Raw genomic sequence first — 17,830 nt, 5'->3', positions numbered from 1 at the left:
TGTATTTAAGACACCAAACCACAGTATTTTTGTTACAGTAGCCTGAACAACGGAGAAGGCAATGGCACCCCACTCCAGTACTCTTGCCTCGAAAATCCCATGGACGGAGGAGCCTAGTAGGCTGCAGTCCATGGGGTCACGAAGAGTCGGACACGACTGAGTGACTTCACTTTCACTTTTCATTTTCATGCACTGGAGAAGGAAATGGCAACCCACTCCAGTGTTCTTGCCTGGAGAATCCCAGGGATGGGGGAGCCTCATGGGCTGCCGTCTATAGGGTCGCACAGAGTCGGACACGACTGAAGCGACTTAGCAGCAGCCTGAACAAACTAAGACAGGCATCACCCAAACTTGTCAACTGAACATATCCCTAAATATAACATGAACTGTTATATTGAATCCTAAATAAATCCGACTCATTATGTTTTCCACAATCCTGGAAAACATCTTATCTAAATTTCATTAATTTCAAAGGCCATTTCAAGGTCCAACTCCATAGCCTTTCCTTCAGATCTGACTCTTAATGAGCATTCTCTTTCTTCAAATTCTATGCATCATTTTCTTTACGCCACTTACTTCTTCTGAGACATATTCTGTAATTCTCACAATGTTTAGTATCTTAAAAACAGCACTTTGTCTCATTTCATTTTTTAAACACCTGGCAGGAATTCATCATTAAATGTTTTGAGTAGCTGCTGCTAGTTTTGTCATCTGAGATTCATTCTAATAGATATCTGAAAGGGTACTGCTGATAATATGATGGTTATTCCACAACACAAATTTAAAGAACTAAAAATCTATATGTTATTTAAGAACTGTAGAGGAAAAAAAAAAATCACTGAAACTTACAGTCCCAAGTTCCCAGAATTATGAAAATATTTAAAAGTTTAACTTACCTTATATTTATTTCCACCAAAAATTTTTTGTGCCACATTAGTGATTTCTAATGATGCATCAAAATACAAAAGCAATTCTTTCCCTTCTCTTTTACTAATTTTTACTGTATTTTTCAGAATTACAGTCAGTAGCTTCTTCGATTCTCTCACTGTACACAAATAAATCACACTGATTAGTTTACATTCATTTCTATGATACCACTCTATAGGTATATTATAAATAAGAAAAGCATGCAGCATATCAATTAAAATGAACTGAAACAAAATTAACTTTTAGGATTTAACAGTATTGAGTCAATTCTGGTACTAACTACTTATGGAAACAAAAATTGTCCACGAGTCTTTTATATATTCCTGTAAATTGAACAAAGGGTCTAACAACACCCTGTGGAGCTGCTACTTCACCATTCCCCTAGTCTGCAACTGTAGATATTCTTTTTCTCTAGAACCATTGCTTTCATTCCAATCCCAAAGAAGGGCAATGCCAAAGAATGTTCAAACTACCACACAATTGCACTCATTTCACATGCTAGCAAGGTAATGCTCAAAATCCTGCAAACAAGGCTTCAACAGTACATGAACCGAGAACTTTCAGATGTCCAGCTGGATTTAGAAAAGGCAGAGGAACCAGAGATCAAATTGCCAACATCCTCTGGATCATAGGAAAAGCAAGAGAATTCCAGAAAAACATTTAGTTCTGCTTCATTGACTATGCTATAACCTTTGACTGTGTGGATCACAACAAACTGTCGAAAATTCTTAAAGAGATGGGAATATCAGACCACCTTTATCTGCTTCCTGAGAAATCTGTATGCAGGTCAAGAACCAACAGTTAGAACCAGACATGGAACTGACTGGTTCCAAATAGGAAAAGGAGTAATGTCAAGGCTGTATATTGTCACTCTGCTTATTTAACTTACATGCAGAGTATTATTATGCGAAATGCTGGGCTGGATGAAGCACAAGCTGGAATCAAGATTGCTGGGAGAAATACCAATAACCTCAGATATGCAGATGACAGCACCCTTATGACAGAAAGTGAAAAGGAGCTACAGAAAGAGCCTTTTGATGAAGGTGAAAGCAGAGTGAAAAAGCTGGCTTAAAACTCATTCAAAAAACTAAGATCATGGCATCCAATCCCATCACTTCATGATAAACAGATGGGGAAACAATGGCAACAGTGACAGACTATTTTCTTGGGCTCCAAAATCACCGCTGACAGTGACTGCAGCCATGAAATTAAAAGATGCTTGCTCCTTGGGAAAAAAAAAAACAAACAAACCATGACCAGCCTAGACAGCATATTAAAAAGCAGAGACATCAGTTTGCCAACAAAGGTTTGTACAGTCAAAGCTATGGTTTTTCCAGTAGTCATGTACAGATATAAGAGCTGGACCATAAAGAAGGCTGAGTACCTAAGAATTGATAATTTAGAACTGTAATGTTGGAGAAGACTCTTGAGAGTCCCTTGGACTGCAAGGAGATCCAACCAGTCAATCCTAAAGGAAATCAACCCTGAATATTCTTTGGAAGGACCGATGCTGAAGCTCCAATACCTTGGCCACCTGATGTGAAGAGCTAATTCACTGGCAAAGACCCTGATGCTGGGAAAGACTGAAGGCAGGAGAAGGGGGTGACAGAAGATGAGATGGTTGGATACCATCACCGACTCAATGGACATGACTTTGAGTAAGCTGTGGGAGATGGTGAAGTACAGGGAAGTCTGGTGTGCTGCAGTCCATGGGGTCACAAAGAGTCAGATGTGACTGAGCAACTGAACTGAATTGAACTGACTGCTTGATAGCCAGAATCCATCTGTGCCAGTTATGTAGAAACTCAGATCGTGCTTGTTCCATACAGGTAGACAACATCACCACTTTATTACAAATGACAGTAAAAGATACAAATGAATAGTCAGATGACAGAGAGAGTGCAAGGTCTTCAAGAGTCCTGAGCACAAGCCATACTTTCCTTGTATGTGTGCCACAAAGGGTTAGTTTAAGGATTGAAGCATGTATGTTGGTGTTTTGGTGCAACAGAGTCATGTCCGACTCTCTTGCAACCCTATGGATGGTAGCCCACCAGGCTCCTCTGTCCTGGGATTTCTTAGGCAAGAGGACTAGCATGAGTTGCCATTTCCTTTTCCAGGGGATCTTCCTGACATAGGGATTGAACCCGTGTCTCCTGCACTGGCAGGTGGATTCTTCACTGAGCCACCAGGGAAGGAGGAAACATCAGTCAATTCAGTTCAGTTCAGTAGCTCAGTCGTGTCCAACTCTTTGTGACCCCATGAATCATAGCACGCCAGGCCTCCAGGTCCATCACCAACTCCCGGAGTTCACTCATGTCCATCGAGTCAGTGAGGCCATTCAGCAAATCTCATTCTCAGTCATCCCCTTCTCCTCCTGCCCCCAATCCCTCCCAGCATCAGAGTCTTTTCCAGTGAGTCAACTCTTCTCATGAGGTGGCCAAAGTACTGGAGTTTCAGCTTTAGCATCATTCCCTCCAAAGAAATCTCAGGGTTGATCTCCTTCAGAATGGACTGGCTGGATCTCCTTGCAGTCCAAGGGACTCTCAAGAGTCTTCTCCAACACCACAGTTCAAAAGCATCAATTCTTCGGCACTCAGCTTTCTTCACAGTCCAGGTCTCACATCCATACATGACCACTGGAAAAACCATAGCCTTGACTAGACGGACCTTTGTTGGCAAAGTAGTGTCTCTGCTTTTTAATATGCTATCTAAGTTGGTCATAACTTTCCCTCCAAGGAGTAAGCATCCTTTAATTTCATAGCTGCAATCACCATCTGCAGCGATTTTGGAGACCAAAAAAATAAAGTGTGACACTGTTTCCATTGTTTCCCCATCTATTTCCCATGAAGTGATGGGACCAGATGCCATGATCTTCGTTTTCTGAATGTTGAGCTTTAAGAAAACTTTTTCACTCTCCTCTTTCACTTTTATCTTTTTAGTTCCTCTTCACTTTCTGCCATAAGAGTGGTGTCATCTGCATATCTGAGGTTATTGATATTTCTCCGGGCAATCTTGATTCCAGCTTGTGCTTCTTCCAGCCCAGCATTTCTCATGATGTACTCTGCATAGAAGTTAAATAAGCAGGGTGACAATATACAGCCTTGACATATTCCTTTTCCTATTTGGAACCAGTCTTTTGTTCCATGTCCAGTTCTAACTGTTGCTTCCTGACCTGCATATAGGTTTCTCAAGAGGCAGGTCAGGTGGTCTGGTATTCCCATCTCTTTCAGAATTTTCCAGAGTTTATTGTGATCCACACAGTCAAAGGCTTTGGCATAGTCAATAAAGCAGAAATAGATGTATGGACAATGCTCCTCCATCCATGAAATTTTCCAGGCAAGAGTACTGGAGTGGGTTGCCATTTCCTTTCTCCAGAGGAGCTTCCCAACCCAGGGATCGAACCTGGGTCTTCCGCATTGAAAGCAGATGCTTTACCATCTGAGGAAACATGGACAAAAGCAAAAGTGATAAGTCACTGAGTCGTGTCCCACTCTTTGCGACCCCATGGACTGTAGCTTACCAGGCTCCTCTGTCCATGGAATTCTCTAGGTCAGAATATTGGAATGGGTAGCCATTCCCTTCTCCAGGGGATCTTGCTGACCCAAGGATGGAACCCAGGTTTCCTGGATTGCAGATAGATTTTTTTACTGTCTGAGCTACCAGGGAAGTCCGTGGAAGTGCATATAATGATATTAATAAGAGTTAATTGTCATCTTGACATCTGAAATGTCAGTGGAAATGTTGGTGGAGTGGGATGTAAAACAGGATGTAGAAAAAAACAGAAATGAAAAGCAAGAGAAGGAAAGATTTAGTAAAAACTATATTCTCAAAATTGGCTATGAATGGAAAAGTAATGAGACAGAAGATGACACAGGATTCAAGTAGACTTTTTTTTTAAAATACAAATTTATTTATTTTAATTGGAGGCTAATTACTTTATAATATTGTATTGGTTTTCAAGTAGACTTTTTAAGATACAGTGATGAACGTACCATAAAAAAATATGATGTTAAAACTGCAGAAGACATTATGTTAAGTGAAATAAGCCAGTCACAAAAAGACATACTGTATGATTCCACTTAAAATAGTCAATTTCATAAAAACAAAAAGTAGAATGGTGGTTACAGGGACTGAAATGGGAAAGGAGAACTGTTTAATGGCTATAGAGTTTCAACTGCTCAAGATAAGAAGAGTTCCGAAGATTTGTTTCACAATAATATGAATGTACTTAACACTACTGAACTATACACTTATAAATGCTTAAGATGGTAAATTTTATGTTGTGATTTTTACCACAATTAAAAAAATAAGAGAAATTGGCTGAGGATGTATATGGAAACTTTCTAAACTAGTTTGGAAAGTTTTTTGTAATCTAAAACTATTCTAAAACTAAGAATTTATATTTAAAAAAGACCTAAATCAAACTTTCAGAGATGAAAACTATAATGCCTTTTTATAAACATTATATAGAGTAGGATTAGACAGCTAGACACTGCAGAAAAATATTAATTAGCACAATAAAACACCACAAATTTATCCTAAATGGAAAAGAGAGTGGAAATAAAAGCCTGGGGTTTGGAGGGAGAACCCAAACTATCAGTGAGCTGAGGGAGAACTTCATGTAGTTTAGTCTGTGTGTAGTTAGAACCTTCAAAAGAGAAGAGAAAAAGAGAAAAAGAGAAAAAAATAATGTGAAGAGCAATGGATAAAAACTTCAGAAGCAAGAAAGCTCAATGAACTCAGAGAATGAACAATGTGAAGAAAATTACACTAAAACACTATAATCATATGTTTATAACTACTAATAAAGAGAAAATCTTAGAAGCAGCCAGGGGAAAAGACTTTTAACAAAAAAGAACAAACATGAGAACGACAGACCTCTCATCAGAAACAATGCAAGCCAGACACAGGAGAATAACATCTTTAAAGTAAACTGAAACAAAAACAATAGGCAGTCTAGAATTCTGTACAAGTATCAAAAATACTTCTCAGGACTTTCCTGGTGGCCCAGTGGTTAAGAATCCACCTGCAACTTCACAGGTGAACTCTATCAAACATTTAGAGAAGAGCTAACATCTATCCTGCTCAAACTGTCTGAAAACCTTTCAGAGGGAGGAAAGAAACTCCCAAATTCATTCTGTGAAGCTACCATCACCCTGATACCAAAACCAGATAAAGTTATCACAAAAAATGCAAATTATAGGCCAATATCACTGATCAACACAGATGCAAACTCCAATTTCTACCAAACAGAATTCAACAACACATTAAATCCAATACCCTGTGATCAAGTGGAGTTGATCACAGGGATACAAGGGTTCTTCAATAAACAAATCAACTAATGTGATATACCATATTAATAAATGGAAAGATAAAAATCATTATGATCATCTCAATAGAAGCATAGAAAGCTTCTGAGACCCATTTGTGATTAAAAAAAACAACTCTCCAGAAAATCAGCATAGAAGGAACCTACCTCAATATAATAAAGGCCATTTACAACCATAGCAAACATTATTCTCAATGGTGAAAAACCGAAAGCATTTCCTCTAAGATCAGGAACAAGACAAGGGTGCCCAGTCTCACCACTATTATTCAATATAGCTTTGGAAGTCCCAGCCACAGCAATCAGAGAAGAAAAATAAATAGAAGGAATCTAGATTGGAAAAGAAGTAGAAGTCTGTTTATAGACGACATACTATACAAAGAAAACCTTAAAAACGCCACCAAAAATTACTAGAGCTAATCAATGAGTTTAGTAAAGTTGCAAGATATAAAATAAATACATAGAAATCCCTTGCATCCCTATACACTAACAGTGAAAATCAGAGACAGAAATTAAGGAAACAGACCCATTCACCATTGCAACAAATAATAAAATACCTAGGAATAAACCTACTTAAAGAGACAAAAGGCCTGTATACAGAAAACTATAAGACACCAATGAAAGAAATCAAAGACAACACAGATGGAGAGATATACTATGTCCTTGGATTGGAAGAATCAATACTGTCAAAATGAATATACTATCCAAAGCAATCTACAGATTCAGTGCAATCCCTATCAAATTGCCTATGGCATTTTTCACAGAACTAAAACAAAAAAATCCACAATTTGTATTAAAATATAAAAGACCCCAAAGAGACAGAGTTAGATTAATCAAAATCAACCTCCCTGACTTCAGACTATACTACAAAGATACAGTCATCAAGACAATATGGTATTGGCACAAAAACAGAAATACAGACAAATGGAACAAGACAAAACCCTGAAGTAAACTCATACACATATAGGCACCTCATTTTGACAAAGGAAGCAAGAATATACAATGGAGAAAGACAGTTTCTTCAATAAGCGGTGATGGGAAAACTGGACAGTTACATGTAAAAGAATGAAATTAGAACACTTTCTAGCATCATTGTTCTTGTTGTTTAGTTGCTAAGTCATGTCTGACCCTCTAGCAATTCCACGGGGGACTGCAGCCTAACCAGGCTCCTCTGTCCATGGGATTTCACAAGTAAAATGGATCAAAGACTTAAATGCAGATCCAGAAACTATTAAACTTTTAGAGGAAAACACAGGCAGTACAATCACTGACATAAATCACAGCAAGTTTCTCTGACATCCCTCCTAGATTAATGGAAATAAAGCCAAAAATAAACAAATGGGACCTAATAAAATTTGAAAAGCTTTTGCACAGCAAAGGACACTATAACAAAATGAAAAGACAACTCTCATATGGAGATAATAATTGCAAAAGCAGCAACTGACGAAGGATTAATCTCCAAAATATATAAGCAGCACATACAGCTCAATATCAGAAAAGCAAACAACCCAATCTAACAATGGGCAGAAGACTTAAACAGATATTTCTCCAAAGAATACATAGAGACAACCAATAAACACAGGAAAAGATGTTCAATATTGGTCATTATTAGAGAAATGCAAATCAAAACTACAATGAGGTTATCACCTCACACCAGTCAGGATGGCCATCACCAAAATTTTATAAACAATAAATGCTGGACTGTTGGTGGTGGGAATGTAAACTGATATAGCCATTACAGAGAACATTATAAGGATTCCTTAAATAACTAGAAATAAATCTACCACGAAAAAGTGAAAGTGTTAGTTGCTCACCCACGTCCAACTCTTTTCAACCCCAAATAACTAGAAATAAATCTACCATGAAAAAGTGAAAGTGTTAGTTGCTCACCCACGTCCAACTCTTTTCAACCCCGCAGACTATAGCCTGCTAGGCTGCCTTGTCCACGGAATTCTCCAGATAAGAATACTGGAGTGGGTAGTCATTCCCTTCTCCAGGGGATCTTCTTGACTTAGGGATCGAACCCAGGTCTCCAGCACTGCAGGCAGATTCTTTACCATTTGAGCCACCTGGGAAGCCTGTATGATCCAGCAATCCCACTCCTGGGCTTATACTCTCAGAAAAATCAGAATTCTGAGACACATGTACCTCAATGTTTACTGCAGCAAGGACATGGAAGCAACCTAGATGTCCATTGACAGATGATAAAGAAGCTGTGGTTACATATATATAATGGAATATTACTCAGTCATATAAAGGAATGAATTTGAGTCAGTTATAGTGAGGTGAATGAACCTAGAGTCTGTTATACAGAGTGAAGTCAGAAAGAGTCAAATATATATTGTATATTAATATATACCTATGGAATCTAGAATAAAAGGTACTGATGAACCTATCTTTATGGAAGGAATGGAGACAAAGATGGAGAGAATGGACTTATGGACATAGCAGGGGAAGGTGAGAGTAGGATGAACTGAGAAAGTACCATTGACATATATACACTATTATGTGTAAAACAGTTAGTGGGAAGTTGCTATATAACACAGGGAGCCCAGCCTCGCGCTCTGTGATTACCTAGAGGGGTAGGATGGGGGGAGGGGAGGGAGGGTCAAGAATGAGGAAATATACGTAATTATGACTGATTCATGTTGTTTTATTTGGTAGAAACCAACACAACATTGCAATTATCCTTCAATTAAAAAAAATCTTAGAAAACAAAAAAGGACTTGCCTTTCAAACGGACATAGGTTTGACTCCTGGTCTGGGAAGATTCCACATGCTATTGGGCAACTAAGCCTGTGTGCTGCAACTACTGAAGCCCTCACAGTCTAGAGCCCCTGTTATGCAAGAGAAGAAGCCACCGCAATGAGAAGCCCGTACACTGCAACTAGAGAAAGCCTGTATGCAGCAATGAAGACCCAGTGCAGCCAAAAATAATTAAAAAATTAATTACAAATAAAAGTTTAACCATGATAAATTGTAAAAATAAAATAAAAAATACTTTTTCAAAATATAAACAACAATTTTCTGACATTAAAAAAAGCCTATTTGCAGTACAAGAAATATTAGAGAAGTCACTCAGGCAGAAGGAAAATAATACCAGACAGAAATCTGCATATATTATAAATGAAAGCTGAACACTGGAAATGGTAAATATAATGCACTATTTAAACTATTTTAAAAATCTCAGGATTGGGAACTCATGTACACCTGTGGCTGATTCATGTCAATGTATGGCAAAACCAATACAGTATTGTAAAGCAAAATAAAGTTAAAAAAAAAAAGTTAATTAGTTGCACAAAGAAAAATATTATTATACCATATTATGAGGTCTTTGACACATTCAAAAGCAAAAAGATTTTTAGTCCTATTGACAGTAATGGCACAAAGGCCAGGGAAGCAAAAACAGAAGTTGACTGTTTTTATAAGAACCTACCAGGTTCCTAGGGGGTATAATATTACTTGAACATACACAGTATTAAGTTAAATATGTATAAAATAAACCCTAGATCAGCCATTTAAAAAGTGAATATGGGGTGCATGGGGATGACCCAGAGAGATGTTGTGGGGAGGGAGGTGGGAGGGGGGTTCATGTTTGGGAACGCATGTAAGAATTAAAGATTTTAAAATTAAAAAAAAATAAAATAAAATAAAATGTGAAAAAAAAATAAAAATTAAAAAAAAAAAAAGTGAATATAAAGCCAAAAAAAGAAATACAATGGAACCCCTGAAAATGAAGTAACACAAATGAAGGGAAAAAAAAGAAACATGGCAGATAGGATGGTAGGTACATAGAAAGAACAAAAGCTAGATAATAAATTTAAAGCAGATCAACAGTCACATTAAAAACCACAAAAGGCAGAAACTGTCAAATTACATTTAAAAGAACAATGCCCAGTATATGACACCTATAAGAAATCCTGTTTAAATATACAGGCCATAAATTACTTAAAGATATGCCATACTATAATTAGCCAACAGAAACTTGGAGAGGGTATATTAGTATTACATAAAGTAGATGACAGAGCACAGAATATTACCACAAGAAAAATAGTCATTTCATAATGATAAATTTATGAAAAGATGCTACCACTAAATGTTTATAAAACTAAGAAATTCAAAATACCTGAGGTAAAAAATAACAGAACCAAATGAATAGAAAAAAAATCACAACCATAGTCGTGACTTCAACACCTCTCTCTCAATAATTGATAGAACAGGTAGGTAGACAATGAGGGAGGGTATATGACTTGAACAACAGATTAACCCCCACCCCTCCACCCAAGAACAACAGAAAACACATTGCTCTCAAGTGCATTCAGACCATTTACTAAGACAGACCATATCTGGGTCATAACCTAATAGTCAACATATTGGAAAGGGTTTTCAAATCACACAAAGTATATTCTGATAACAATGAAATCAGGTTAGAAATCAGTAACATATTCCTGAAATCTCAAGTATACAGAAACTAAATAAAGTGCTTTTAAATAATCTGTGGGTCAAGGAAGAAACCAAAAGAGAAATTTAAAAAGAATCACATGAATGAAAATGGAAGCACAACATATTGCAATTTGTAGGATGCTGCTAAGGACATACTTAGAAGAATTTAAAGCACTAAAAGGCTGTTATTAGAAAAGAAAAAATGGTCTCAGATCAACGACTTCAGCTTCACTCCAAGACACTAAAAACAGGAAAGCAAATTAAACAAAGCAAGCAGAAGAGAAGAAATAATAGATATAAGAGCAGAGATCAATTAAACTGAAGAGCAAAACACAAAAGTGAGAAAAATCAATGAAACCAAAGGCTAGTTATTTGAGAACATCAAAAAAATTGATATACCTCTCATAAGACTGATTAGGAAAAAAGATAAACGACAACTTATCAGTATAAGCAGTGATGGGGGACCATCACACAGAATCTACAGACAGTAAAATGATAAAAAGGGACCATTATAAACCATTTTATGCCAAAAAAAATTGACAACATGGATGAAAACGATTTGAAAGACAGAAATACCAAAGTTTACTGAAGAAAAAAAATTGGTAACCTGAAAAACCCTTTATGTATTAAATAAATTGTAGTTAAGAGCCTTCGCCAAAGAAAAGTAAAAGACAAGTCCAGATTGCTTCATTGGTAAATACTACTAAGTACTTAAGAAACAATACCAATTCTTCACATACTCTTAGGGGAAACTGAAGACTACACTTGCAAATTCAGCCTATGAAGTTCAACAATGCCCTGATTTTGAAACTTAAAACTACAGACCTTCTAGGACATGAAATACCAAATTTCTAACTAAATGTGGCAAATGAATTCCAAAGTATCTAAAAGAATAACTACACCACAAAAGCATAACTACTGTTACAATGTTACTTTTCCTGATATCAAACTACAAACGCAGTCACAATTCTAGCAAGTTTTCTGTAGCAATCGATAGGCCAATTTTAGAATTTATATGGAAATTCAAAAGGTCTAGAATTACCAAAACTGTCGTCAAAAAAACCCCACAATGTTAGAAGACTTACACACTACTGACTTTAAGACTCACTACAAATCTACAGTAGCTGAAACAATGTGGTACTGGCATAGGGAACAGATCAATGGAATGAACTACAACAGTAAGACCTACACTTAAATCAGTCATTTGATGTTCAACAAGGGAACCAAGAAATCCAGTAAGGAAAGGAAAATCTTTTCATGCATTAGTCCTGGAATAACTCTATATCCATACGGACCTAAACCCCTGTATCGAATCATAACCGAATATTAATGAGATGGATCAGAATTCTAAACATAAAATGTAAAACCATAAAGTTCTTATAGAAAAACAGAAGGAAATCTATGTCACTTGGCAGTAGGCAAAAACTTCTTAGGTCACACAAAGCAATAACCATGTAACAAAAAATACCGATCATGTGGCCTTCAAATTTAACAACTTCTGCTCATTAAGAGAGACCACTGAGAAAATGAATAAGAAAGATAGACAGGGAGAGATTATTCATACAGCTTATGTTTGTCAAAGGGTTCCTATCCAAGATACACAAGAACTCAAAAACCTAATAATAGAAAGATAGTCCAGTAAAGAAATGCAGTCTAGTAAAGAAGTGCACAAAATATTTAAACAGATAATTCACAAAGAAAATAAATGAATGGCCATTAAGCACATGAAAAAGTGCTCAACTTTCTTAAAAGTGGTTTTAGGAAAATACAAATAAGAACTATCGTGAGATAGCACTACATGCCTACTGAAATAAATAATGTCTTGATATCTGAATTTGCAGTGGTGCCAGTCTGCCAAGGTAAATGATTTCTGTTCAGTACATATTGAGAAGAAAGTGACTGATCATAGGTTTTAGATTAGATAGGGAAGGAAATAAATACAAGATATTGGGGGTAACACAGGGTCAGGGAATTTGATGATAGTGAACCATCACATTTATGAATGTGAACATATGAAAATGTTGATCTGCTTTCATCAGTCTACTGAGTTTTTCCATAGAATATGCAACTTCTACTTCAACAGAAATGATAGAAAACAAGTTTAATACCTTCAATGCTGTATATCTGCACTTTTTCTTCAGGCACAGTGACTGCTTCCCACTGATGATCCTTAAATTTAAAACCACATTTTGATCATAAATAATTTAATCTTGCTTTAAAGCTCCTTTAAACACTATCTTCAAGTTATACAAATAATAAAGGTTATTTTTTTTTTTTACTATCACTAAGTAACTGGTTGATATATCACATTTCTTGTTCCATCGATTGACTACATAATATATTATACTTGTCACATTTAATCTATTTGCTCATTCTTAAAAGTGATAGTATTGGTTACTTTAATGGTTTTCTATTTTTAATAAAAAAAGAATGGCTATCCATTCATATTAGACTATAACCTTTTAAAAAAAATATTACCAAATCCTGTCATCTCTTCCTTTGAAATGTTTTGTGAAATCATATTCATCCCCCAATTCCCACTCATTAATTGACTGTTCTTAGATTCAAACATTGAATGCATGTTAATAATAACCTAAAATGTTTTCCCCTTCCAAGTATTTTCACTGAAAATTTGTATAAATGAATAAATAATGTGAATTCACACAGAAAAGTTTTGGCAAAAATTAGAACCATTCCAAAAAGATGATATCCTAAAACCTTCCAGTAATCTTATGATGAAAATAGATCCAATTCATTTACTATTTAAGGACTATTAAAATTCCACTAAATCCTCAGTCCCTTCACTAACTCCCTCCACTTAATTGCCTTAATTGAAACCAGTGTATATTCTGAGAGAACCAGTACCATTTAACTACAGCATTCTCCAGTCAAGGTGCTAATTCTCCCAGACCTTAAAACCTCAGGGTCAGGAGGAAAAGGTTGGTATCCTCCTTTTTCCTTTGAGCATCTTCCTATTTCTCTGTGTATCAGTCAGTCAGTCAGTTCAGTCGCTCAGTCGTGTCCAGCTCTTTGCGACCCCATGAATCGCAGCACGCCAGGCCTCCCTGTCCATCACCAACTCCCGGAGTTCACTCAGACTCATGTCCATCGAGTCAGTGATGCCATCCAGCCATCTCATCCTCTGTCGTCCCCTTCTCCTCCTGTCCCCAATCCTTCCCAGCATGAGAGTCTTTTCCAATGAGTCAACTCTCTGCATGAGGCAGATGACAATGAGTAGGTGTTATCTCTGTGCATAACACCTACTCATTATCATCTGCTAACTTTAAAGTGACTCTTCCTCATATACATAGGTACTTGGTTCAAAGCTTTCCTCTCAGAAAAAAAAGTCTACATTATATAAATTTTCAAAAAGATTAAAAAAAAAATAGAAATCATTATAATGAGTACAAAACAGGCCCTTACCCAGGTTCAACAGTTTACCAATATATTGTGCCCACCAATTTCATCTTCACCCCCTACTTTCCCTCCATTATGCTCTCTTCTTCTTGATCTCAACTTTTTTATTCGTTAGTCTAGCCATCAGTTTTAAAACACTCATCCTTAAAATAAAGTACCTAACAAAAACCCCTCCCTTGAATCTACATCTCACTTTAGCTTCTGCTGTGTTTTCTTCTTGTCTTTACTTCCTCTACAAATATTTCAACTTTCCAGGAATGCCTAAATCCTATGGCTTAAACAAAATGGCTCTTTCTTGGATGACCAGTTTTTATTTTATTTAACTGTGTTTTGACAGAGTTGATCATTTCCTCTCATAAAACACCCTTCCTCTGCCTTCTGTAACATGATACCCTTTTAATTTGATCTTTTCTGGAAGACTTGCCAAATATCCTTCAGGCTAGTCTTTTCTGCCTATCCTGTATCCATCTGCCTATCCACGTATCCATCTGCCTATCCACATATCCATCTGCCTATCCACGTATCCATCTGCTTTTCCATGTATCCATCTGCCTATCCATGTATACATTTCTTACGTTTTGTCATCTAGACACTCACAGAATCCCATGATTTTATCTTCTGTATACAGAGAGCTTCTGAATTTCCACTTACAGCTCAGTTCTCCCATCTGAACTTCAGAGCAATATATTCAACTGTCTACAAGTTATCTTCAGCTGAATGCCCCACAAGCACCTCCAAATCAAAATATTCAAAGCTGAATCATCTTTCCCCTACAAAACTGATCCTCCTAAAACAGCATCCCCATCCATTCAGTTACCAAAGTTTTATTAATCCTTCCTCTTTTTACTACAAATTACCAAATCTGCTCAATTCTACCTCAAGTTTTTCTGAAACCCATCCATTTCCATCCATCCCCACCATCACTTTCCAAAACTGTGCCACCATGATTCCTCTCACCTGGATTACTGCAAAAGTCTAACTGCTTCTGGTCTTGTCCCTTTTAAATCTCTTCTCCCCAGCCAGGAGAATCTTTTACATGAATGTGATACTCAACGCCTAGTATATATCTGGCACATAGTAAGTTCTTATTAAATGTTTATTGAACTGATGTTGTCTCCTACTTATAATCTTTTTTTGGCTCTACACTGCCTGCCTTCTTCATAATCTCCTTTGAATTCTATCACTAACACAGAGCATTTTTCAGTTGAGTGTTGTATTTACTCATTCTTAAATATGAGACCTTGAACGGCTATAAATGAGAGAAGATGGGTCCCTGATTCAATAAATCTTACATTCTATGGGGGGGGGTGGGTAGACAAAAAACAACAGATAAAAGGATTTTAAGTAGCAATAACTACTACAAAAGAAAAAAGAGGACAATGTGATATAATATGGCTGCATAGCTACTTCAGACTATCTAAATGGGATGCAAAGATCCTGAGGTTCCTAGGCAGCAAGTATAAAGACCTGAAGAGAGCATTATCTAGAGGAAAAGAAAAAAATGAACGGGGATTGAACACAGTAAGCATGGAGAAGAGTCTGAGATGCGAGGGCCCAGGTCATAAAGGCCCTCGAATACCATGTTAAAGAGACACAGGGAGGGTTTTAAGTGGCCACAATAGGGGAGAAGCTTTGAGGACAGTGAGAGAGAACACGGGGAGAATGCACTGCTGCCACAGAAATCCAGAGAGGAAAGGAGAGTCTAAATGTATCTGTGGGAAGAACTTTCTCCCAGCCTCTCTAAATCAGTGTCTGGATCACATGAGGCATTTAATATTTATAAACGCATTTTATACTATCCCTATCATGTATAATACTAAAATTACTTATTTTCTTCCCTGAATTATCCATTAGACCAAGCGAGTGAAGTCAGGAACCACTCCAATCCTATTCTATCCTCTTCTCTGAAAATGAAAGTCTACTTCCTAAAGAAAATCCAGTTAAAAATACTCCTATGAAGCCTGCAAATATAAATACACTAATGAAAACTGTCAGTGCCTCTGAGAAGTAATGCTAGGTTTTGGAACTCATTATTAAGCATTTTAAGAGAGTACTCTAAAAAGAAATAAAGATATGTGGAATTCCTAAGAGGCATCTGGTTAATGTTTGTCTATAAAAAGTTTACCTGGACAAAAAGCATCATTATTACCAGCAATCACAATCAGATCAGTAAACTGGAAACCAAACTCTTACTCAGATCTCTGCTCTACAGCTTGAGCTAGAAGTACACCAATGTAGCAAATAGAAGTGGTGGCTATTTGGAAACAATGGGTCAAAAATTTTCCTCAGGTTAAAAAGGGGTCAATAGAAAACACACCACCTGGTTGGAAAGTTTAAGCATAGCTACAATTTAGCACAGAAAAGAACTAAAATTCACTTCTAAATACGACCATAAAAATCAATTCTTCAATATTTTCAAATAGAAGATGCTATGAAAGAATAAAATAAGACCATTTGTCATTGTTTGTTAATGCTATTTTTAACTGTTTCTGTACTTGAGTAACTGTTGTCTTTTCTAGATTCAACTCACTTTGTTCATCTGAATGTTAAATCTGATCATTAACGTGTAATTTCTGAAAGGCTTATATTTAAAAGCTAGTATTAAATTTTAGCTTTTTTCTGTTACTATAAAACATCAGAAATAATTTTTATTTCTAATTAGCTTGATAGGTTACCATGCTCATCAAAATTATTAGAGCTAACACTGAAATCTATTAAAAGCAAGAAAATAAATATACAAAGAAATCTATACTTTTAAACTGAATTATTATATACATACATATACACACAACTCAAAATGATACAGAGGGAATAACACTTACATCATTGTCTCCAGCAATGTAGAATGATAGAGTCTGGCTCCCAAGATTAAAATCTATCCAAAACTCCTCAAGTTTTTCATCTGATGGTATTTGCAGCTAATAAAATAAACATATAAAACTGGAGCCTACTATGCTTTTAAAAGTGACAAAAGAAAATTATGACATGCTATAATTATGCTATATATAAATATAAAATTATGACATATTCATGGTTGAGGTTTTTTCAAAAAAAGAAAAAAGTACAGCTGGAAGGTATAGAAAGATACAGAGAAGGGAAGTATAGCATTTAAATCAATTTAGAAACAAAAAAAAAGCTGCTTATTATTTTACACAGAAATTAGCCAGCTCCAGAAAATCACAAATACTCAACTACAAATAAAGGTTGAAGAAAATTTCACATTTGAATATATTCACAAATAATAATAATGGGCTTGAAAAAGGAAACGTAAGATAATTTGAAGTACAGCTTTATATTTTACTTATCCTTGGCTACATGTCATTTCATAAAATATCACTTAGATCTAGAATATCAGACCAGCTGTTATTTGTGATCTAATTATAATGTTCTTGTCAATTTATAACCTATAATTCAGTTGACCTCTACATCAAAAATCACCTAATAACTAAAAAAAGTATTAAATTTTAAAATTTACCTCATATTTATCCAGAAATGCTGACAAACAAGGAAATGTAAAGACCCTGAAAGAAAAGTAGTTTGAGTTAAAAAAAATTAATAAGCTTCCACAGCATAATTTTGACTTGCCATACAAATCACACCTAGGATCAAAAGGAAATCAGGTGGTAGTGACAATTTAAATAAAATCATTATTTCTTTCTTTATTACTCTTTAAAGTGAGAATTTAGTGGAAACGTGTTTCTGAAAGAAAGCATATTA

General features: G+C 36.0%; 1 protein-coding gene across 1 annotated transcript in view; it reads right to left on the bottom strand.

The window, feature by feature from the left end:
* The window catches only part of SYCP2 (synaptonemal complex protein 2), a 63,971-nt gene that overhangs the window by 36,577 nt on the left and 9,564 nt on the right, over positions 1-17,830 (bottom strand). The window contains 4 exon segments of the mRNA XM_005688420.2: positions 897-1,045; positions 12,805-12,865; positions 16,936-17,031; positions 17,589-17,634. Coding sequence (XP_005688477.2) covers positions 897-1,045; positions 12,805-12,865; positions 16,936-17,031; positions 17,589-17,634 — 352 coding nt within the window.

The sequence above is a fragment of the Capra hircus genome, chromosome 13, assembly GCF_001704415.2.
Source record: "Capra hircus breed San Clemente chromosome 13, ASM170441v1, whole genome shotgun sequence".
NCBI lineage: Eukaryota > Metazoa > Chordata > Mammalia > Artiodactyla > Bovidae > Capra > Capra hircus.
The sequence above is the reverse complement of the archived record's forward strand: the minus strand, read 5'-3'. Positions and strand labels throughout refer to the sequence as shown.